At 44.4% G+C, this 24,884-nt stretch overlaps 1 protein-coding gene across 1 annotated transcript in view; it reads right to left on the bottom strand.

Annotated features, from left to right (window-relative positions):
• The window catches only part of NOX1 (NADPH oxidase 1), a 65,190-nt gene extending 41,821 nt beyond the window's left edge, over nucleotides 1-23,369 (bottom strand). Inside the window, exons 1-2 of the mRNA XM_077470655.1 lie at nucleotides 23,077-23,369; nucleotides 8,612-8,707 (exon numbers count right to left, since the gene is read on the bottom strand). Coding sequence (XP_077326781.1) covers nucleotides 8,612-8,707; nucleotides 23,077-23,121 — 141 coding nt within the window. The 5' untranslated portion in view covers nucleotides 23,122-23,369. The remainder of the gene's footprint in view (nucleotides 1-8,611; nucleotides 8,708-23,076) is intronic.
• Nucleotides 23,370-24,884: the final 1,515 nt, after the last annotated feature.

The raw sequence follows: 24,884 nt of genomic DNA, 5'->3' as shown, positions 1-24,884 counted from the left end.
CAAAAACGTGGGCTTCTCTCACTTATTCACATTTAGTGATCAGGAAGGTAGATATATCTTGGTCAAGGGCTCTATCGAGGGCACTGTATACTCATTCATTTCCTACTATGCCCCAAACAAGAATCAGGCCAGCTTCTTTTCCTCCATGCAGTCCACCCTTAGCCCACTGCTGGAGGGGAAAATTGTAATGGGAGGGGATACTAACCTCCCCTTTGATCAATCCCTAGACAAATCGTCCAAGGGGACTCCTCAATCTAGGAAACCCCCGAGACAGAGCACTAAAATCGCCTCCTTGCTATATTCTCTGGGTCTGGTGGATATCTGGAGAGAATTGAACCCTAGATCAAAAGATTACACCAATTTTTCTGCCCCTCACCAACTACACACCAGAATCGACCACATCTTCATCCAATCCCACAACATCCCTTCCACGACTAAAGCTATAATTAGGGACTCCCCCATCTCTGACCATTCTATGGTCATAGTTTATATAAAACGATCATATGAGACAGGACACAGGTTCACCTGGCGTCTGAATGAAGCACTTTTAAGTGACCCAGCCCATTGCACATCCATACTGCGTGACATTCAGGAATATTTCATACTGAATAACACTGACTCAATATCCCCAGAATCCCTGTGGACAGCCCACAAGGCGGTAGTCAGGGGTAAGATTATACAACTTTCTTCTCAGCTTAAGAAGGGAAGGAGGACGGAGATAGATAAACTCACCAGGGAGTTTCATTCCCTAAGTAAAGCTCATAAACGCGACCCAACTAGTGCATCGCTGCTATCTCTTGAATCGGCCCGAACCTCCTTAAACTTAGCGCTTACAACTGTGGCAGAGAAAGACCTTAGATGGTTAGGGGCTCGATTCTACTCTCAAAAAGACAAAATTGGAACCAAACTGGCAGCAAAATTATGCCCCAGACCACGCGTCCATGCCTTCCCCAAAATTCGTACCCTCTCGGGTGATCTGTCTCACAACCCACACAGCATTATGGAAACGTTTCATAAGTTCTACCGTTCCTTATATAAGGATGACCACCCTGTTCCCCTATCCCAACTAGACGACTTCCTTGACTCTGTCCCTCTACTGAAACTCTCTTCGGATCACTCAGATCTTTTGGAAGACCCGATTTCTGAAGCGGAAGTTCTGGGAGTCATAAAACACCTAAAACAGAACTCAGCTCCCGGCTATAACAAACTATATAAAAAATATATAAAAAATTTGCGTCAACGCTTGCCCCTTTCATGGCTAAATTTTATAACTCGCTCAGGTCCAGCTCTCCCTTGGACAAAGCCCTTAATCTGGCATATATATCAGTGATACCAAAACCGGGCAAAGATTCCACTTTGGTCTCTAATTTCCGACCCATCTCGCTTATCAATAATGACATTAAAATCTTTACGAAAATACTCTCTAACAGGCTATCATCCTTTATAGCCCATTATATCCACAAGGACCAGGTGGGCTTTGTCCCGGGGAGATAAGGACCTGACCAGATTAGGAGAACAGTAGATATAGTTTCTCTCCTCAATTCCCGATGGGATGGCGGACCCCGTCAAGAAGATTTACAAAAAGCTTTTGACACCATCTCCTGGCCTTACCTGTTTAATGTCTAATGCCCCGTACACACGACCAGACTTTTCAACATCAAAAATCTGACGGAATGATTCCGGCAGACTATTCGAACGTGTGTGGGCTGCAGCGGACTTTTGATTTGCAAAAGTCTGACAGACTTTAGAAATGGAACATGTTTCAAATTTTTCCGACAGAACTCTGCCGGACCCAGTTCCTACTGAGAAATCCGCTCGTGTGTGCTAGTCTGACGGACTAAAACCGACGCTAGGGCAGCTATTGGCTACTGGCTATGAACTTCCTTATTCTAGTCCAGTCATACGTCATCACGTTCGAATCCGTCGGACTTTGGTGTGATTGTGTGTGGCCAAGTCCGTTCATTCAGAAAGTCCGTCAGAACTCTGTCAGAACTCCGTCAGAACTCCGTCAAAAGTCTGTCAGACTTAGTCCCTCGAAAAGTCTGGTCGTGTGTACGCGGCATTACAGAGATGGGGTTTTGGCCCACACTTTTTACAATCACTATGATCCTTATACTCGACCCCTTCTGCGCAAGTCAGACTCCAAGGTTGCTTCTCTGACCCTCTCGTCATAGAAAAACGCACCAGACAGGGTTGCCCCCTTTCCCCTCTCCTTTTCGCCATAGTAATTGAGACCCTGGCAATAACCATTAGAGAACACCCTGATATCAAGGGAGTTAAGTGCGGAGGTCAGGAACATAAATGTGCGTTGTTCACGGACGACTTACTGCTATATGTCACTTCCCCCTGATCTCCACCCCTAACATTTTCTCTGTGCTTGATACCTTTGGCAAGGTCTCTGGCCTGCGTGTGAATCCCTCGAAGTCCCTAGCCCTTAACATCACGGTCTCTCCAGAACGCCTTGATAGCCTACAGAGCCACTTCCCTTTTTCTTGGTGCCAATCATCTCTTCCATACCTCGGGGTTAACATTTCCCCTAAAATAGACACCTTATACGCCTCTAACTACCCTCCAGCCTTTTCGGAAGCTCACAACTGACCTCTCGAGCTGGGATAAACAGAACATTTCCTGGTTAGGACGCATCAATGCAATCAAGATGACCCTGCTCCCCCGTCTTCTGTACCTATTTAGATCCCTCCCAATCCCGATTAGGAAATCCCAAATACAGGCTCTGCAAACCAAAATTCTCCAATTCATTTGGAACCCCAAAGGCAGGCGCTGTTCGCAACATATCTTATATAGATTAAAATCCCAAGGAAGCCTAGCCTTGCCTAACCTCTGGTGGTATTACCAAGCGGCGCAACTTGCTCAAATATCTACTGTCTACTCTAAGGGTCCAAAACCAGACTGGGTTGCAATTGAAAGACAGGCCATTCCACGTCATACGATTGATTACATCTTATGGTCCCCTGCCAAACTTAGGCCCCCAATCTTAGCCCCCACTCTCTCCCACTCAATAGCCTTGTGTGATCAAATACACAAACAAACATCCCCTGTTTCTGCCCTCCGTCCCCTAACACATTTGTTTCAAAATCCCTCCTTTCCCCCGGGAATGAATATCTTAGCTTTTAGTTGGTGGCTCAACAAAGGCCTACTTAGAATTGGGAATTTCTTCACGCCTACGGGCCCCATATCAGAGGCGTACTGTACCAGTAAACTCCAAATGCCTTCTTCTGAACGATACCGATTCTCTCAATTGTTACACTTTCTCCTCTCAATTTGGCCCCATAAGACTGCTCCCCCTAAAGCCACCCCCTATGAATCTTGGTGTGCGGAGGCCATGGACCAGAGGGGAGGGATATCCATCATATACGCCTCCCTAGCCACGGCGACCTCTAAGTCATCTTACACTGTCGCCTGGGAGAGAGACCTAGACATTTCCTGGGATCAAGAAATATGGTTTGCATACTTCCAGCGCTCTTTTAAACGTATCTTAAATATCTCACTTATCGAAGCGAACCTTTAGGTATTTACCAGGTGGTATAGAGTCCCCTCTCTCTTAGCCAAGTTCTACCCCAATGCTTCACCGCTGTGCTTTAGGAACTGCAACCATCTGGGCTCCATGCTACACATTTGGTGGTCCTGCCCGAAAATTCGGTGTTTGTGGAATAAGGTCTTCCACTTGATACGTAAGGTAACTATGATCCAGGTTCCCCAAACTCCAGAGATAGCCCTCCTCAACCTCAAAATAGATAGGATAGACAAACACTCCCAAGCTTTAATCTTCTTTATACTACTGGGGACCAAAATCACTATTGCGGCCCACTGGAAGAAACCCTTTGTCCCAATCGCAGCGGTGAAGCATAAAATCTCCTGGATCATGGCACAAGAAAAACTAGTCCGCATTACCCTGGACAAAACCTGAATCTTTGAATGCATCTGGGAACCGTGGGCGAAGTATTGCCACATCTCCCTAATCCCGGGAGTACCCACCGCTTGAACGCTCGCTCTGGAGGACCTGGATGGAATTACCCTCTACCTCCCTTATCTACACTCTATCTGGACTCTAATCACCCCTCCCCTGTCCTTTTTCTTTCCCCCCTCCTCTCCTTTTCTTTCTTTCTGTATTTCTCCTCTTCTTATACTGTATTGAGGCACCTGAATCTGACCGTTTATGTTTTAGTTTCTTTTTACCTCTTCCCCCGGTTTGTGTCTGTCATGGTTATGCAGTGATCTTCCTTTGTTTGCTTACCTCTCCTCATGTCTTCAGACTAAGAGGCCAGCCACTTCCACCTGGTGGTTTTTATAACCTCTCCTCTAAGCATGGCTCCACCCCAATCCCTATCAAGGAACCCTATATTAACCTGTGCACTGCAGGCCATCAGTGCTGATCAACCATTGTGTATACCTTTGTGTGTTAGCTTCCTGTTTCCTGCCGTGTGCTCTTCTACTGTTTTCCGTTACCGACTTTGGCGTGTCTTCGACTATCCCTGTTTGCCTGTGATCCTGACCTTTTGGCGTGTCCCTGACTATTCTTGTCTGCTTGTGGCCCCAACCTTGGCTTTGTCCCTCACCATCCATATCCTCCTGTTGCCTACTGTGGGTGTGAGCTGGGGGACCCTGGGGGTCGCGACCTGGAGCCAGTTGCAGCCAAGTCCATCCTCCCCACCAGAGGCGCTGGTGAACACCTGCTGGCTCTTAGACTCCGCACCCCAGGGAATCTTACGCTCAGTGGGATCTGTCCCCTGTCTGCAGCAGTCAACTGTAGGGTCCACAACCTTGCGGTGCACTCCTGATCCTACGGTGTGCACCTGTCACCTCATCTCAAGGTGACCTGACAGTGTCCTCCTCCTCCCGTAGTCAAGGGAAGGAGGTTCACTCCTTGATGCTAAAGAACCCCTTTGACCAATGTAAGCCTGTCACCCAGGCTTTTGCTTTTTTCTCGTTTATATGTTCTTTTTACACTAGCACTAATTACCTAAAAAAAAGTTCTTCTTTTTTTACTGCAGTCAGCAGTGAGTGGGGGTGTTTGGAGACGAGACCCTCCCTTCCGCAGCGAGAGCCCTTTGGGGGCGGTGGGAGGGGCCTTGCCCTTGCATCCTCATCCCTTCTCTAGCTGAGGGCACTTAGACTGATGTCCTCTGCCTGATCTGCTCAGGGTAACTCTTTTCTTTTAATTTACTTGTTTTTTTTGTTGCATCTTTTTGCTGTTGGGGTCGCTTTTAGACGGGGCTCGTACCCTGACGGTCACCCCTGAAATATTGTAGCTCAGGGGAGTTGGCACTACAGTGCTCGTTCTCTTATATACGACTGTTTATTCTAGTTGTTATATCCATCACCTTCTAGGAATGTATTGTCAGACACAACTCTCCTTGCTCGCTCCAATGTTTTATGTTCTTATTGATCCGCTTTTGGAGTATTATAAAAGTGATTTACTGTAACTTGAGTTTTGTATGCATCTTTCGCAGGTTGTTATTTTCAAACACTTAATAAAAACTATTGAAAGAAAAATTTTGCTTACCGGACCGATCTTCCCAATTATTCTAGGATGAACCAGGGTTACCATGCTTCCAGAGGATAGCAAAGCCCGTGCAGGGTGGTGGTTCACATGGACTTCACACACAATCTTCCCCTCTCCGAGGTCAAGATGTGTTGTACACTCTTTATTGGCATAAAAAGACCCCCTCCGAAGAACCCCACATTCCATGGGCTCTTCTTGCAATGGGCAGTGGGCCCGGGTATGGCCCCAGGCATGACATCGCCAACATTGTACATCCCCTCCTCTCCGAACAGGAACAGATCACTGAGGGGGTAACGGGAGTGAATCTTGGCCTTCTGGGGTGTTGGTTCCAGGGCTCCCGGGGACGTCCTTTCATAGGGCGGCAGTCGATCGGAAAGGCCGTGGCAGATTGGGTCCTTGACGCTTGGTAGGGCCAAGCAGATCCTCCACCACTGTATATCGTTCCACCATCTCGACAAAGAGGTTCACAGTTTGGGGTCTCTATGGCTGACCCACCATTGAAGGTTGTCTGGCAGTGACCTTAAGTATCGGTCCAGCACGACCACAATTTGGGGGCCAGACAACACTTCGGGCTGCAGCCATTTTTTTACTAGTTGCACCAGGTCATGCATTTGAGACCGTGGTGGCCGATCCGGACGATACTTCCATTGGTGCACTTGTTGGGCCCAAAACAGCTGTAGTCACCCCCAACCGAGCCAGTATTTCTGCCTTTAGTTTTTGATAATCTTTAGCGTCTTCTGGTGGTAGGTCGAAATAAGCTTTTTGAGGATCTCCGGTGAGGAAAGGAGCAATTAAGCCGGCCCATTGGTCCTGGGGCCACCCTTCTCTCTCTGCCGTCCTCTCAAATGTAGCCAGAAATGCCTCTGCATTATCACTCAGGGACAACTTCTGCAGAAAATGGCTTACCCTTATGGTCACCTGGTTGCCAGGGGCAACGGCCGCTTGTTTACGGCCCTGAGAAAGCTGCTGCACTGCTTCTTTTAAGGCAGTCACCTGAGCCTGCATAACCCCTTGTTGGGTCGCTTGCTGGCCTGCCAACTGGGCCACCAACAGGCGAGTATTTTCTTGCTGCAGAGCTAGCGCCTCATTGTGGTGCATTTTTTGTACCTCCAGCTGGGTTGCTAAGCGCTGATTAGCTTCCTTATGGCGAGTCTGCGCTTGCATATTAGCCAAGGACAGCTGTTTAATTAGCTCTTCCATTGTTTCAACTTTCAGCAGTTGTGGGGCTTTAACCTAGGACATAAATTCACTGTACTGTCCCTTTAAATGTCAGTTTAAATCCAATGCAAAAAAATTAGCAAGAAAAAACGCTTGTTTTTTTGTCCTGCCCGCATTCGAGCACCACTTGTAAAGTTCGGGGGACCAGCTAGATCGCAGGACACAGGCTTGTCACTCAAAAGGAGGTTTATTGAACTTAAATAGCTTTACAGCAGCAAAAACAAAAGAAAAAAGATTTCAGTCTCACCGACTTGCAAAGTCCAGATTTGCTATCTCAATCAAACAGTCCTTGATTTCTGTTGCAGGTAGCTTTCCCTGCCAGGAGGATTCCAGGCAGGACACTGCTGTCCACTTTTGTTGCTGCAAACTAAACACAAAACACCATCCACCATCTCCTCTACACTTCTCCACACCCATCTACAACTTTCTGTCTTGTTTTAAACCCACTTCCTCTGACAGGTGAGTTAACCACTTTTGTTCCCTTAAAGGGACCACAGTCCAAACAGAGGGGAAACATAGCATCCTTCCAGGACCCAGCCACGGCGTCCTGTACAATTGTAACATATCTTTTTCTATGCATTTAAATGGATGTCTCTTACTTTATTTTATTTCAGCATACAAACAAGCTGCACCACCAATCTCCTGAGGAAGCTCTAACGAGTGAAACATGTTGAGAGTGGTAGCATATAACTTATATATCTATGTTTGAATAATGCATATATCCAATATTATGTATCAATGTTTTCTTGTTTTATGATTTTTATTTTGTAAAAATAAAATACATTTTTTAGATTTCTATATTGAAATGTCCTGACTTAATCTATTCGATACCGTTTAAAATCCCGAGGTTGGTTACCTCTCAGCCTCTTTTTTTCCCTCGTTCTGTTTTTGAGTATATATATATCTGGGATGTTGTATCGTTATTTTGATCTCTTCGTCTTGTCCTTCTTTACATATATAAAGAGTAATCAGGACCTCCTTCCTCCTGCTGGTGATCCCTCTAGTGATATAAAGATCTATATAGCGGAATCTGGACCTCCGTACTCTTGCTGGTGATCCCTCTAGTAATTTAAAGATCTATATAGAGTAATCAGGATCTCCTTTCTCCAGCTGGTGACCCCTCTAGTGATATAAAGATCCATATAGAGGAACCAGGACCTCCTTCCTCCTGCTGGTGATCCCTCTAGTGATATAAAGATCTATATAGTGGAATCAGGATCTCCTTTCTCCTGCTAGTGACCCCTCTAGTTATATAAAGATCTATATAGAGGAAATATGACTTCCTTCCTCCTGCTGGTGATCCCTCTAAGGATATAAAGATCTATATAGAGGAATCAGGACCTCCTTCCTCCTGCTGGTGACCCTTCTAGTGATATAAAGATCTATATAGAGGAATCAGGACCTCCTTCCTCCTGCTGGTGACCCCTCTAGTAATTTAAAGATCTATATAGAGGAATCAGGACCTCCTTCCTCCTGCTGGTGACCCCTCTAGTGATATAAGATCTATATAGAGCAGTGATGGCGAACCTCGGCACCCCAGATGTTTTGGAACTACATTTCCCATGATGCTCATGCACTCTGCAGTGTAGTTGAGCATCATGGGAAATGTAGTTCCAAAACCTCTGGGGTCCCGAGGTTCGCCATCACTGATATAGAGCATGCTTCCTGTAGCTGGGTTTCTACACTCAATTCCTCCACTGTATCTATGGAGGGGGCTATACTGTAGCTGTCACATATACAGTATGTACATATTCTTCCATTACTGTACAAGTTATAGCTCCAACATGTCTTAAGACCTATATTAGAGTTTTTTGATGTCTGATTTTCACAATAATCTACTGTTAGTTACAGAAAGTATGTATCTATACTTACCCCTAGTATAACTCTTGTATATGCAAATGACTCCCCTCTTTCATATATTAAAAAGTAATAAGTAAATAAGAAGATGTTCAATCCCAACCAGGCAAACTGTAAGACAAAAACAAAAAGAAGATATAAATGATCACTTTCTCTCTCAATATATTCTATATATACATATATTTCTTTTTTTAAGTGAAATAAGAGAATAAAAGCAAACCACATTCCTATGTTTCTCATAATTTATGTTCGTACATAGAGAGATGAGAAGTTAAAAAGTGTATGAAAATCCGAACACTGAACTTCTCTTATTTTCTCTCGGCCTCTCGTTTGGTCGATTAAATATTCCTCCCACTGACACCAATGATGGGACACTATTCCTCCCACTGATACCAATGATGGGGCACTATTCCTCCTACTAACACCAATGATGGGACACTATTCCTCCTACTAACACCAATGATGGGGCGCTATTCCTCCCACTGACACCAATGATGGGGCACTATTCCCCCCACTGACACCAATGATGGGGCACTATTACTCCCACTGACACCAATGATGGGGCACTATTCCTCCCACTGATACCAATGATGGGGCACTATTCTTTTACAAAGGTTTTTATTGCAAATGAAATATAACAAAAGTGTACAAAAAAAAATTACTGGTTACAGTAGACATCAGACAGCATCATTGATATAAAAAATAACAAAACAACAAAAAAAGACCCGACATCAAAACGTTGGCTATAGTAAGCTGTGTACATAACGCTCATGAAGAGGAAATGAAAATCCTAAACGATTCTGAAGGACTTAATCATCGACAGAAAATAGTCACTGTGGACAAAGCGTATGAAAACAAAAAGAAACAAAAAAAAAGGAAAAAAGAAGTACACATCGTAAAATAAGATAATTAAGAAGTGCAATATAGCCCGTCGGGTTCGGATATTTCAGTCTACCATAACCATCAGAATTAACTTGGCTCCGTCTCGGCCAAAGTCTTCTAGAGAAAAAAAAAAAAGACTAAGGCAGAAAAGAAGAGGTAAATGAAAGTAGGAAACAGAAAGAGAACAGAAAGAATAAAAAGAAAAGAACAGAGGAGGGGAGGAGGAGTCCATTCCACTAAAGGGAGCGGGGGGTGCACACGGAGACCCTAGATAGACAAAAGTTGGTTGTTGAATCTGGAAGGTTGGACAGAGGATATCCAGGGCCCCCAGGTTCTGAGAAACTGGTCATGGGTATCGAAAGCCAAGGAGGTAAGTTTTTAATTTATCATGATGTCGCTCATACGGTTTTTAACTGCCTCGAAGCTGAGTGTAGGCGTTTTCCAAGACTTAGCAATGATCAATTTTGTTGCATTAAAAAGGTGTTGGGCTAGTTGACGCTCTGGGCGGAGAAGTTCCGGGATAGGTTTACATAACAGAGCTGCATAAGGGTCTCTTCTCAGGTTGGTATGGAACATATTTCGTAACAGGGCGTATACCCGAACCCACAATCTGCAGGCTCTAGGGCAGGTCCACCAAATGTGGGCCATGGACCCTGGTACCGGGCAGCCCCTAAAACAATTAGGGGAATGTGAAAGAATGAATCTTGCCACCCTCTCAGGTGTGTAGTACCACCTATAAAAGACCTTATATGCATTTTCTAATATGAGAACATTCCTGGAACTTTTCATGAGATTTGTGGTCATAATCTGCCAATCTGCCGGGTCCAACCGCGTCCCTAATTCTTTTTCCCATTGGAGATGATATTTGGTTGTTGGGGGTTTGTTGGTAGAAATAATAGAGGAATATATCAGTGATATTGTCCCCGGGGAATGAGGAGTAGCCCTACAGACCTTTTCGAAGGGAGTTAGAGAATACGGGGTTGGCTGAGCCCGAAGGAGCTGTTGTATGAAATGTTTGAATTGTAGGTAACTGTAATGTTCCCGTAGGGGAATGTCATGAGAAGAGCGAAGCATAGCAAACGTAACTACTCTCATGGGAGTGAGCAAAGAATGGACATCCGTGAATCCATTAGTAGCCCACCAAGAAAACTGACCAGGATTGTCTCTACTAGGGGGGAATAATGGGCAATAGGAGAGGCGTAGCAAAGGCAGGTGAGGGGATATGAGACCAGCCGAATATTTTATCGAGTCCCAGATGCGAAGCAAGTGGGCCATACACGGCCCTGCGCCTTTCGGCCGCTGCGAGGGAGGGAGCCATGGCACTGAGGAAATGGGAATAGGGTGCGCATCCACCAAATCAATAGTGGCCCAGAGCGGCATTTGATAGTTGTCATGGAAACGAGTGATTTGGGCAAGATTGGCCGCCATATAGTACGCTCGGAGATTGGGGACCGAAAGACCCCCTTCAGACCGCCTCGCGTACATTATCTGCTTATTAATTCGGGGGCGAGAAGCAGCCCAAATAAATTTCAAAAGTTTACGCTGGTGGATTCGCAATATATGGGGGGGAACTGGAACGGGCAAAACTCTAAAAAAATATAACAACTTTGGGAGATACGTCATACGGATTGCAGTGATTCTACCGAACCAAGAGATCGGGTAATGGGACCAAGAAGATAACAGGGTGTCTAGCTTACGAAAGAGGGGGGGGAAATTAGCCTGGTACAAACCATCATATTTGGGGGTGATACGAATTCCCAGGTAGGGTAGTGAGGGAGGCCATTGAAAGGGGAAACTTTCTTTTATGGTTGACAATTCCGATGGGGAAAGGTTTACTGACATAGCTTTAGACTTAGAGGGGTTAACACGTAAACCGGACAGGGACGCAAATGTCTCCAGGAGAGAAAACAAATTGGGAAGCGAAATTCTAGGTGACGTCATGGTCAATAATATATCATCCGCAAAAAGCGAAATTTTATGCGGAAAACCTTCCACGCCTTTGATATCTGGATGTGAACGGATCGACTCCGCCAGCGGTTCCATGGCCAATACAAATAAAAGAGGCAAAAGCGGGCAGCCCTGACGGGTGCCCCGTCGTATAGGAAACACATGGGATTCAAACCCATAGTATCTAACTTTAGCTTGGGGGACATCGTACAGGGCCGCCAACCAACGCAGGAATGAGGCTCCGAAACCGTAACGGCGGAGAATGGTCATAAGATATGGCCAAGACAACGTATTGAAAGCCTTGTTCACATCCAGCGACAAAAGCATGGTTTCGAGGGATCGACTATGGGCAATATGCTGTAATTGGATAATTCTACGAATGGCATCTCCAGCCTGCCTCATCGGAACGAATCCTACTTGGTCCTTTTTAATGAGCCGAGGGAGAAACGAATTTAAACGGTTGGCCAAAATTTTTGTAAGGATTTTCATATCAATATTAATCAAAGATATAGGACGGAAATTCGCCCAGGAAGTATGGTCGCGGTCAGGCTTCGGCAGCATCACTACATTAGCTGTCAGGAGGTCAGATGAAAGGCTCTGCCCTTGCTTGACGGAGTTATACATGGCCGCCAAGGGAGCTGCAACTACATCCACCATTTTTCGATAATATAGTGCCGTGAAGCCATCCGGGCCTGGCCGCTTCCCGACCTTGAGGTCCTTAATACTTTCTCTGACCTCAGTCTCCTGGATATCACGGTCCATAAGAGTCATCTGGGCCTCTGTTAAAGTGGGCAGGGCTATTCGCTGGAGAAATTCCGTCCTATCCTGTTCTGTCTTAGAATCTTGGGCCGAGTATAGGGAGGAGAGTCTATACCGAAATTCGTCCAGTATGTGTGCCGGGTTACTGGTGAGCTTATTATGTCTGGTACGCAGAGTTATAGGGGACAGTTTAGGGTTAAACATTCGCAACCTCCTAGCCAGGGCCGCAGTGGGTTTATTCGACCTAATATACCAGCGTTGGCGAGACCAGCGCAAAGTGCGTTCTGCTTGTTCGGTAAGACTTAAGTCTAGTTCCATGCGGGCCTGGTCTAGGAGCTTACGATTAGCAAGAGAAGGAGTTTGCTTAAAAAGCGCAGACATGGAGTCCAAACGGGACTCCAGCTTCCGCTGCACCTCCTGCCTCTCCCTCTTGCGTTTAGACGCTATTTGAATGATACGACCCCTGAGTACCGCTTTATATGCCTCCCATAGCGTCACTGGGGAGGAAACTGAAGTTAAATTAAAACGGAAATATTCAGATGACGCCTCTAATAAGGTATCGTGGATGTCTCGTATAGATAACAATGAGTCATTCATAACCCAAGGGGAGGGTTGAGGATTACGCATTAAGGACCGACAAACCACTAGAATGGGATCATGGTCTGTCCAGGGAGCTGCCAAAATAGAAACAGATTCCACTAGGGGGAGGTGTTTTCTATGCATGATAACATGGTCTATTCGGGAATGCAAATGATGCGGGTGGGAATAATGTGTGTAATCTTTGGTTGTCGGGTGTAACTCACGCCAGAGGTCGACCAAATCATGGGTGCGTAACGAACAGGAAAACATTTTAGCTGCGGGGGAAATGGCCTTCTTATCAGATGGATACTTGTCTAATATGGGATTAAGGGCCACATTGGAGTCCCCCGCCAGCAATAGGGTCCCCTTCTGATGCGACGCTAAGAGGGAGCAGATATGTGACAAGAAGGGACCTGGATTAGAATTGGGAGCATAGTAGGTCAAGATAGTAACTTCCGTATCTTGAATGCTGCCCAAAAGCAAAAGATATCTGCCTGCAGGATCCGCTATCTGTTTGTCGCACCGAAAGGGGACCGTCTTGCGAAAGGCAATTAAAACTCCCCTCTGTTTGGTCGGACCATTGGCCTGAAACACCTGTGGATATTGGGAGTCGAAATAGTTAGGGTGTGAAGCAGAGGAAAAATGGGTTTCTTGGAGACACGCGATATCAACGCGTTGCCTTCTGAGATATTTAAACGCTTTTACTCTCTTGGGTGGTGAATTCATACCTTGGACGTTCAGTGACAGCCAACGCAGGGTCATAACGAGTAAGCAGAGAACCGCTTATCAGAGGCTCCGCGTGCATCCCCTATGGACTCGGGAATAAGAAGAAGAAGGGTTAGAGTAAAATAGAAAGTATTAGCATAAGAAGAGATATTAAGAGAGCCAGAAAAAGTAAGCACAGAAGAATCAAAATAAGCTCGGAAGAGAAATAATAAGAACCACAACTGTGCATGTAAACGTAGGCCTAGTGGTCTACCAAAAAGTCGGAAGTCGAGAGGGACCATAATCCCACGCAAATACCGACTCTAGGGGGGCGCAGTAGTCCACCTGGCCCACTCGGTCTATCTTTAAAAAAAAATTATAATAAGACAAACATTGAACTTGAGCACTAACTTGCATAACTATTAACTGTAAGTAGAACAGAATACTTATGGTAATGTCAGACACGGAGTGCTGGTACTAAAACAACACCAGCGGGTCGAGACAAGCTCGATAACTAGTAGGTCACACAAAGTAAAACCCCCTAAACTGCAGGGGCACATGAGCTTAAAATTAACAAAACAGTACAATTGACTGACGGACCCCCCCCGGCCCCCCCCCCAGAAATCACGGAGGGGGGCCGGGGGAGGCCCGCCACAGACATCTAGAAAAGTCCAAAAATCAAAAATAAAAAAGGAAAAAAATCACACACGTATACATATATATATGCACATGTCGATACCGATATCAGGTCCCCTCAGAACAGCTACTAGAGCTCGGGACAGGACCGGTACCTCACCCACTCCAGGTAAAGTGGGGCGAAACAAAAAAAAAAAAAAAACAAACAAAAAAAAATAAATAAATAAAAAAAATAAAATAAAAAAAACTAGAAAAAACCCTGTGCAGACCGTTCACAAGGATAATAACCCGCACTCGGACGGGGGGGAATGTCAGCCTGTGGGGACATCTTGGTAGCGCTGGGATTGCAGCGATCGCAGGGCCTGAGAGCCATGCAGGGAGGCTTGAGATGACTTTCGGGAAGGCTGTGTTTGCCGGACCTGGGCGGATGGAGCAGCTGGGTCCCCTTGAGATGGTGGAAGGTCTAGCTGTAATTCTTGAAAGTGACGTCTCAGGTCAAAGGCAGAGGAGGCTTGGACTTGATGTCCCCTGTAGGTGAAGGACAATCTAAAGGGGAACCCCCACCTGTATTTTATGCCCAGGTTCTGCAAGATCAATAGGTAGGGTTTTAAAAGTCGTCTTTTAGCAATCGTTACAGGAGATAGATCCGTGAACAGCTGTAGGGGGTAATTTTGGAAAGTGAGGTCTTGGCGATCCCTCGCTGCCTGTAGGAGTCTTTCCTTAGTGCGATAATAATGCAGCTTTATAATAACATCTCTGGGGGGGCCTTCCGAGGGCTTTGGAGCCAGGGATCTGTGTATACGATCAAACTCTAATCGTTCCAGGGGGATTTCAGGGGCAAGTTCTTGAAAAAAGGCCGTAGCTGTACCCTGGATATCTGTAACAGCCTCAGGGATACCGCGGATTCTCAGATTGTCCCTGCGGGCCCTGTTCTCAGAATCCTCTAACTTGTCCTTCAATCCCTCCAGCTCCACGTGCAACTTTTCAAGTTCATCCTCATGGCCCTCTAGCACTGTGGTGGATAAGTCCATCCTTTGCTCTAGTTGGTTTGTGCGATGGCCTAGCTCCTTAAGGCCTCGCATGAGATCAGAGGAAAGCTTGCGTGAGGCTGCTGAGATCTCATCCCTGACTATAGAACGGAATCTGGCTAGCATATCCTCAGAAGCAGGTTGTGCAGGGCTTACCAGATCCGAGGGAAACTGCTGCAGACTGTCAGGGGGAGAGGCTGCCCCCATCCCGGAGAGCCTCGTGGTGTCGTCTGGCTCCGGAGGCTCAGGCGCCATCTTGCCTTTCCCTGCTGCTTGCTGCATCTTGCGCTGTTTGGGAGACCTCCGCTTTCCCCCGTGCGACCGATGCATTCCCGCGGGTCCCCGCCGGCGTCCGCAATCTGGGGCTGCCGGTCCGGCGTGTCTGAGTAGCCTGTGTGCTCTGAGGACCGAGTATTTAGCGGCCGGTGTCGCGGAGCGCGGAGACTAAGCGGCCATCTTCCGCGATCGCGCGCATGCGCCCCCCGATGGGGCACTATTCATCTCATTAACACCAATGATGGGACACTATTCCTCCTACTAACACCAATGATGGGGCGCTATTCCTCCCACTGACACCAATGATGGGGCACTATTCCTTCCACTGATCCCAATGATGGGGCGCTATTCCTCCCAATACCAATGATGGGGCACTATTCCTCCCACTGATACCAATGATGGGACACTATTCCTCCCACTGACACCAATGATGGGGCACTATTTCTCCCACTGATACCAATAATGGGACACTATTCCCCCCCCCACTGTTACCAATGATGAGGCACTATTCCTCCCACTGATACCAATGATGGAGCACTATATCTCCCACTGATACCAATGATGGGACGTTATTCCCCCCCACTGATACCAATTATGGGGCACTATTCCTCCCACTGATACCAATGATGGGGCACTATTTTCCCCACCGATATCAATGATGGGGCACTATTCCTCCCACTGATACCAATGATGGGGCGCTATTCCTCCCACTGATACCAATGATGGGGCACTATTCATCTCACTAACACCAATGATGGGACACTATTCCTCCTACTAACACCAATGATGGGGCGCTATTCCTCCCACTGACACCAATGATGGGGCACTATTCCCCCCACTGACACAATGATGGGGCACTATTCCTCTCACTGACACCAGTGATGGGCCACTATTCCTCCCACTGATACCAATGATGGGGCACTATTCATCTCATTAACACCAATGATGGGACACTATTCCTCCTACTAACACCAATGATGGGGCGCTATTCCTCCCACTGACACCAATGATGGGGCACTATTCCTTCCACTGATACCAATGATGGGGCGCTATTCCTCCCGATACCAATGATGGGGCACTATTCCTCCCACTGATACCAATGATGGGACACTATTCCTCCCACTGACACCAATGATAGGGCACTATTCCTCCCACCGATACCAATGATGGGGCACTATTCCTCCCACTGACACCAATGATGGGGCACTATTCCTCCCACTGACACCAATGATGGGGCACTATTTCTCCCACTGATACCAATAATGGGACACTATCCCCCCCCCCCCCCCACTGTTACCAATGATGAGGCACTATTCCTCCCACTGATACCAATGATGGAGCACTATATCTCCCACTGATACCAATGATGGGGCACTATTCATCTCACTAACACCAATGATGGGACACTATTCCTCCTACTAACACCAATGATGGGGCGCTATTCCTCCCACTGACACCAATGATGGGGCGCTATTCCCCCCACTGACACCAATGATGGGGCACTATTCCTCTCACTGACACCAGTGATGGGCCACTATTCCTCCCACTGATACCAATGATGGGGCACTATTCATCTCACTGATACCAATGATGGGGCACTATTCCTCCCACTGATACCAATGATGGGGCGCTTTTCCTACCACTGACACCAATGATGGGGCACTATTCCTCCCACTGATACCAATGATGGGGCACTATTCCTCCCACTGACACCAATGAAGGGGCACTATTCCTCCCACTGACACCAATGATGGGACACTATTCCTCCCACTGATAACAATGATGGGACACTATTCCTCCCACTGAAACCAATGATGGGGCACTATTCACCCCACTGATACCAATTATGGAGACCCCTGCTTTGGATCAGCTGTAGGTACGGAGCTTCTCTATTCAATTTTTTTTTTTTATTGGTTGAACTAGATAAACTTGTGTCTTTCCTCAACCTGAGTAGCCATGTAGCTTTGTGTACATATTGCAGATATGTACCGATTTTTTTTCCGTTTTGGATCTACTGTAAATTAGGGTATAGTATTCTGTATGTGGAGGTTTTCTATTTTTTTTTTCTATTGGTTGAATTAGATGGACTTGTCTTTTTTTCCACTCTATTATCCCTTTTCAGTAACATTAGTCATACATCACTGGACACTCAACTATTTTAATGTTAGGTGGAGTAAAACAAGATTTGACTTCCTGCTGCATCTAAGCAGGGAAATTCACCAACCCGGTGACACCATCAGAGAAAATTTTCCTGCTTTGCCCTGAACTTCCTGGTTCTTCTCTCTGGGGTGATGTCCCCATGTACTCCTATTAATAATCCAATAACTATTAATGTATAACTAAACCTGATGATGAAACCTTCGCATGCAAAGGGCAGTATTAAAAATAGAAAAAACATCTCCACACCCTTCAGCAAAATTTCCAATATCAATGGGAGCATCATCATAACCAGTTCCTGGGTGCCTATCTGATGAATAGTTGCTCCACCCTCTTTGACTCTATCTACCCACACTACTTCGAAGACTTGAATGTCTTATGCACAACTGGACTACCTACAACCTATCCTATAGCAAAATGATATACTTACCTACATTGCTCTACTTGTAGGCAGATTCCGTCTATGTTCTCCACTGCAGGTGGTGCTCAACCTTAGCAGCAATGCAGATGGGGGGAGGAAGTTCTAAGAAACTTGGTTTCTCTATGGTTTTCTTGGTCATGGGTTGACTGCTATGATTGCAGATGGGGGAGGAAGTTGTAAGGAACTTGGTTCCTCTATGACAGTGTTTCTTAACTCCAGTCCTCAAGGCACACCAACAGGTAATTTTTTCAGCATTTCCCTCAGATGAAACGGCTGTGGTAATTACTAAGGCAGTGAAACTGATCAAATCACTTGTGCAAAATAATGAAAAGCCTGAAAACATGACCTGTTGGTGTGCCTTGAGGACTGGAGTTGAGAAATACTGCTCTATGATTTTCTTGGTCATGGGGTAACTGCTATGACTGCAGATGAGGGAAGAAGTTGTAAGGAACTTGGTTCCTCCATTATTTTCTTGGTCCCGGGGGGGGCGGGGGTCAGCTACGATTGCAGATGGGGGAGGAAGTTGTAAGGAACTTGGTTCCTCCATGATTTTCTTGGTCACGGGGTGACTGCTATGATTGCATGGGGGGAGGAAGTTGTAAGGAACTTGGTTCCTCCATGATTTTCTTGGTCACAGGGAAACTGCTACGATTGCAGATGGGGGAGGAAGTTGTAAGGAACTTGGTTTCTCCATGATTTTCTTGGTCACGGGGGGGGACAACTAAGATTGCAGATGGGGGAGGAAGTTGTAAAGAACTTGGTTCCTCCATGTTTTTCTTGGTCACAGGGAAACTGCTACGATTGCAGATGGGGGAGGAAGTTGTAAGGAACTTGGTTCCTCCATGATTTTCTTGGTCAGGGGGTGACTGCTATGATTGCATGGGGGGAGGAAGTTGTAAGGAACTTGGTTCTTCCATGATTTTCTTGGTCACAGGGAAACTGCTACGATTGCAGATGGGGGAGGAAGTTGTAAGGAACTTGGTTCCTCCATGATTTTCTTGGTCACGGGGGGGGACAGCTAAGATTGCAGATGGGGGAGGAAGTTGTATAGAACTTGGTTCCTCCATGTTTTTCTTGGTCACAGGGAAACTGCTACGATTGCAGATGGGGGAGGAAGTTGTAAGGAACTTGGTTCCTCCATAATTTTCTTGGTCATGGGGTGACTGCTACGATTGCAGATGGGGGAGGAAGTTGTAAGGAACTTGGTTCCTGCATGATTTTCTTGGTCACGGGTTGACTGCTACGATTGCAGAAGGGGGGGGGAGGAAGTTGTAAGGAACTTGGTTCTTCCATGATTTTCTTGGCCACAGGGAGACTGCTACGATTGGATATTGATGCCCCATGAGACTTTGGTGGCCATCTTGGGTGAGGGCAGAGCTTATTTAGGCCCTGGCTCCCAGTTTTGGCACACATGTTGAGAGTGGCTAGTGCAGAGAGAGGTCCCCGTTTGTCAAAGACAGTACTTAGAGTCAGGGAAAGGTTTCGGATGAGTAGGCAAAGTGCAAGGACTACGCCAACCTCCCCTAAGAAGCCTCCCCATTGGGTTCGGACTGGCTAGGGAAAATTCCACTCCTTGTGGAAGATGCTGTCAGTATCTACAGGTCTTCAGTAAAGACAAAATGTTGCCATGGTCTCCAGGTGTCGCAAAATGTCTCCTCTCGGTTATGCAAAATGGCAGTGTGATCCTCCATCTACCTGAGTTCATTAACTTTGGCAAACCACAAGGATTGTGACAGCGGATTCTCGAATCTCCAGCATAAAGGGATGCATGCCTTAGCTGCATTCAGCGACTGAATTGTGAGAGAAGCCTTATATTTCTTGATTGGGCGGTTTGAGTGATGCAACGGGCAAGCCATGGGGTTCCCCTCCAGGTCGACATCAGTCAGGTGCGTGATAACACCGATCACCTCTTGCCAAAAGGGTCCAAGTTTGGGACAATCCCAAAATATGTGGAGCACTGTTCCCCGCGCATTGCCACACCGCCAGCATGTACTGGGGACCGGAGGGTAAAAACGGTGTAGAGCGACAGGGACCCTGTACCAGCGAGTCAAATTCTTGTAGCCAGACTCTCGGTAGTCATGAAGGATTTGGTAGCCATGGAGGACTTCTGGGCAAAGTGAAGAATCTTCTCCCTCTGTGCATCAGTGAATTTGGTTTCAAGGTCTGATTCCCATTTTGAAAGGAACCCAAGCTCATACCTTGTCGCCGGTCGTAAATCAACGAAAAAGGCAATGACGGATCAGCTCCTTCTTGATCTACAGGTCTTCAGACATATTTATTTTGAGTTTTACCATTATGGATCCCAACATCTGAGATATGCTCCATTCAGAGCCAAGTGATGCACTTTTTTCAGCAGAGTTGCAATGCCTTGAATCTCCAAGCTCTTGTTTGCATGTAGTCACCCCTTGTACGGGAACCTCCTCCAATCGCATTGTTCCATTAAACATGAAAAGAGTGGGAACAAACCACATAGCGTAATCTGTTTAAAAATGTATTCCACCCCCCCCCCCCCCCCATACTTAAAAAGTGCTTACCAGCATAAAAAGACAACTCTCATTAGGTATCATAAAGTAGTACTGTTCAGCCCGCATGTGTGATCTCACCGCTACCCTGGTAATCCTGAATCGCGGTGAATCGCGGTGATGCCCGGGTCGAGTCACGAGCTGCCAACAGTGTAGAAGAGGCGTGTGGTCAGGCCCTAACACATTTCGTCATCACGTCTCTGTCATCACAGATGAAACACGTTAGGGGGGTGTTTGGAATAAAAAATTTAAACAGGATTCTGCTATGTAGTTTGTTCCCACTCTTTTCATGTTTGATGAATAAATGCGATTGGAGGAGGTTCCCGTACAAGGGGTGACTACATGCAAAGAAAAGAGTTTGGAAATACAAGGCGTTTTGTATTGGCATTTGTGGTGACTTCGGTACCTTAGGGGAGCGGAGCTCACAAGGAGTGGTGGTGATTGAATTTAGGGATCCCATCTTTCCTTAACACTTTGGTGGATGCATGCTGTATAACCCATCTCTGGGCCTCAAATTCTTAGAAGGAGCAACCCCCATTGAACAGTTTTAAGCACACAGTGTGTTTGGCACCGGGAGAGTGATGCTAATGCTGAATTTATCACGAGTTTCTTTTTTAGCATAGGATATATATGGACTTATTTGGTTTATAGCAGCAGCTTATGGTGTAAAGTGATTTTTTTATCTATTCCACATGGGCGCTGGATTCAGTGACATCCTGTTACTGATGTTTTTGTTTTTACTAAAAAAAATAGTACAAAAATATATATATATATATATATATATATATATATATATATATATATATTACTACATAAAAAATAAATAAATAAATAAATAAAAATACTACAAAATGAATACATATTTCAACAAATATATAAAACAGTAGTACAAACTCAAAAGATAATAAATAAAATAATGCATATTAAAAAAATATATAAGAACGAGTGCACAAAATCAAAAATCAAATGAGTACATATCTAAAATGAATACATATTTTAAAAAATATAAAAAAATCTGTACAAATTCAAATGATAATAAAAAAACACATATTAAAAAAATATATATAAAAACTAGTACATAATCCAAAAATACTATGAAATTGAATACCTATTTGTCATTTGCACAGAACGGGTGAATTGATATTTTTATAAATACGCCACCCCCAAGGGATCAGACTTTAAGAACATTTTAGTGAGGTCATAGATGCAAAAACAATTTCAAGGTATACAAAAGACACATACGATTTTTTTTTTTTTTTGCAAGCAGTAAAAAAAAAAAAAAAAAAAAAAAAAAAAAGACAGGGGTCTCAACCCTTACCTACTCTAAGGCTACATTCACAGCTGAGTGTATTCTGTTACTGATATTTTTGTTTTTACTAAAAAAAATAGTACAAATTAAATATATATATATATATATATAAATTACTACATAAAAAAAAAAAAAATCAAAAATAAATACATATTCAAAAAATAATACAAAATGAATACATATTTCAACAAATATATAAAACAGTAGTACAAACTCAAAAGATAATAAATAAAATAATGCATATTAAAAAAAATATCTAAAAATTAGTGCACAAAATAAAAAATCAAATGAGTACATATCTAAAATGAATACATATTTTTAAAAATATATAAAAATCAGTACAAATTCAAATGATAATAAAAAAAACACATATTAAAAAAAAATATATAATAACTATTACATAATCCAAAAATACTATGAAATTGAATACCTATTTGTCATTTGCCTCATTTGCACAGAACAGGTGAGTTGATATTTTTATAAATACGCCCCCCCCCCCCCCCCCCAAGGGTTCAGACTTTTAGAATATTTTAGTGAGGTCATAGATGCAAAAACAATTTCAAGGTATACAAAAGGCACATTTTTTGCAAGCAGTAAAAAAAAAAAAAAAGACAGGGGTCCCGACCCTTACCTACTCTATGGCTACATTCACACCTGAGCGTATTGTTTTCAGGCATTTTTTAGCGCTTCTTTTTGGGCGTTTTTCCTGTGTTTTTGTACAGTTCAAAAGTTCAACAATCTAAAAAGCAGAAAAAAACTCCTGTAACCTGCCTAAAAAAAGAAGCTTGTGTACTTTTTTGAGCTTCAGGCAACAGAACACTCAGGTGTGAACAGGGGCCATTGAAATGAATGGGATTTCGCTTGTTGGGCAGATTGGAACTTTTGAGATGAGCGTTTTCCCTGAAATGTTTTACGAGCTGAAAACACTCAGGTGTGAACGGGCCCTAAAAATAAATAAATGGCTTTAGATACATTTGGCATCTTTTGCAAGTTTTGGACATAGATACAAAAAAAAATAATAATAGAGATCTGTCATTTACCTCATTTGCACAGAACAGGTTAATTGATATTTTTATAAATACATCTGCAAGAGTTCCGATTTTAATGTTTTAGTGAGGTCATAGATGCAAAAAAAAAAAAAAAAAATGAAAAATGAAAAAAAATCAATATACAAAAAGATACATAAAAAATCTTTTTTTTTTTTTTCAAACACTTTTAGCGTGTTAAAAAAATAAAAAAATAAAGAGATTATTTCTTACCAGAACTACAGCAGAGAACCAATGGTTGACGATCCAGTTTCCCATTGTGGCGCCTTCTTATTTGGGCTCTTCTTGGGTACGTTTCCTGTTCTTTATGCAGAGCCAACTGCTACTATCAACTGCTGCTTTCTAGTCTCCCAATCCCCGATTGTGCCCCAGTACACTTTGACAGGTGAAGTCCCCAGTATGGCCGTGGAGGAAGTCTGCAGGTATTTATCACTGAGTCTTTTACTCCAAAGTGATGCAACCCGATATTTCCAGAGGTTGGCCCTGCCCTCGTCTGACGGGCACCAAGCTTAGAACCACATTGTAAGCATTCTGCATCTCCTAGTCACTCCTCCACTCTCCAACAGGTGAAATCCCCAGCAACACGCTACAGGAAATAATTATTGAATTTACATTTCGAAATGTTAACTCTTGACGTGACAATGTAAATACAGCATGGTATAGAAAAAGTCTCACCCCCCCTCCCCCTCTCCTTTAAAATAATCACATTTTGTTTCTTTGCAGCCTGACAATAAAGACAGACACCATCTTTGTTTTATCCAAATGTATTTACTACAACACACAAGTGAAAGATCTAACACCGACACGTCAGGAAAAAAAAAAAATACAGAAATCACCGAGTTGAAAAAGGATCACCCCCCCCCCCCACCTAAAAATGACTTGTAAACTCCAATAGGTGTAGCTAATCTATCCGAAGTTATGAATTATCCGCAAAGGACGAATGGCGCATCTAAACGAACGTAACGTAACAAATGAATAATAATAAAAACGTATTACTATTATTTATTATTAATTTGCTCCGTACCATCAGTTTTACATGCGCCATACGTTATTTTCCGATAATTCGGATAAATTTGCATTTGTTACGTTTACTGACAGCCAAGTTTGAAAGGAAACTCCAATACCTATAATTTATGTTTCAATGTTTTTATTGAGGGTTTACATTACAGAGCAAACAAAATTCACATCAATGTGGTTCAGTATTGCAACTAGTACAGTGCACAATTAAGTAATTCACCGGTCATTTCTTGGAACTCTTTCGGTAACAGTACAATTTCTACAACACCATCTAGCGACCACTACAACAACCCAACGGGGTCAGCAGTGGGCACCCGTCCGGTTCCCATTCATTAAACATAATTCCAACCTGGAGAAAGACAGTGCAATACCTATAATTTAATGGTTAGTTATTATTAGTTAGTTATTTGTTGTGAATGTTCGGATTTTCTTTCGAATTTACAAATTGCAATCATAATAAATGACCGGAAAAATGTAAAAAAATGAAAAAAATGAATAAATTGACAATTAACAAATTTTTCGGACATAACTTTGCTTTAATCATTTTTATTAAATTAAATTGTATTGCTATCACTAGGGGGTCGAACAAGCCCCTTTGTGATAGATTTGGGCAGGTGACAGAAGTGCCAGGGCAAGGTAATCCAGTGCCCAGAGCAAAGATGGCAGATTGTGCCCCCCCCCCCCATCAGGTATGCTCAATAGAGTCCTCCTTTACATCAGGTGTCACCAATAGAAACTCCCTTTTACATCAGGTGTCCTCAATAGAGTCTCCCTTTACATCACTTGTCCCCGATAGAGTCCTCCTTTACATCAGGTGTCCCCAATAGAGTCCCCCTTTACATCAGGTAGCCTCAATAGAGTACCCCTTTACATCACGTGTTCCCAATAAAGTCCCCCTTTACATCAGGTACCCTCAATAGAGTCCCCCTTTACATCACGTGTCCCCAATAGAGTCCCCCTTTACATCAGGTGTCCTCAATAGAGTCCCCCTTTACATCATGTAT

Source organism: Lithobates pipiens, unplaced genomic scaffold (genome assembly GCF_037356315.1).
Source record: "Lithobates pipiens isolate NorthernLeopardFrog02 unplaced genomic scaffold, aLitPip1_a1.2 Scaffold_1, whole genome shotgun sequence".
In the NCBI taxonomy this organism is placed as follows: domain Eukaryota; kingdom Metazoa; phylum Chordata; class Amphibia; order Anura; family Ranidae; genus Lithobates; species Lithobates pipiens.
This window is presented reverse-complemented; position numbering and strand designations above follow the sequence as displayed.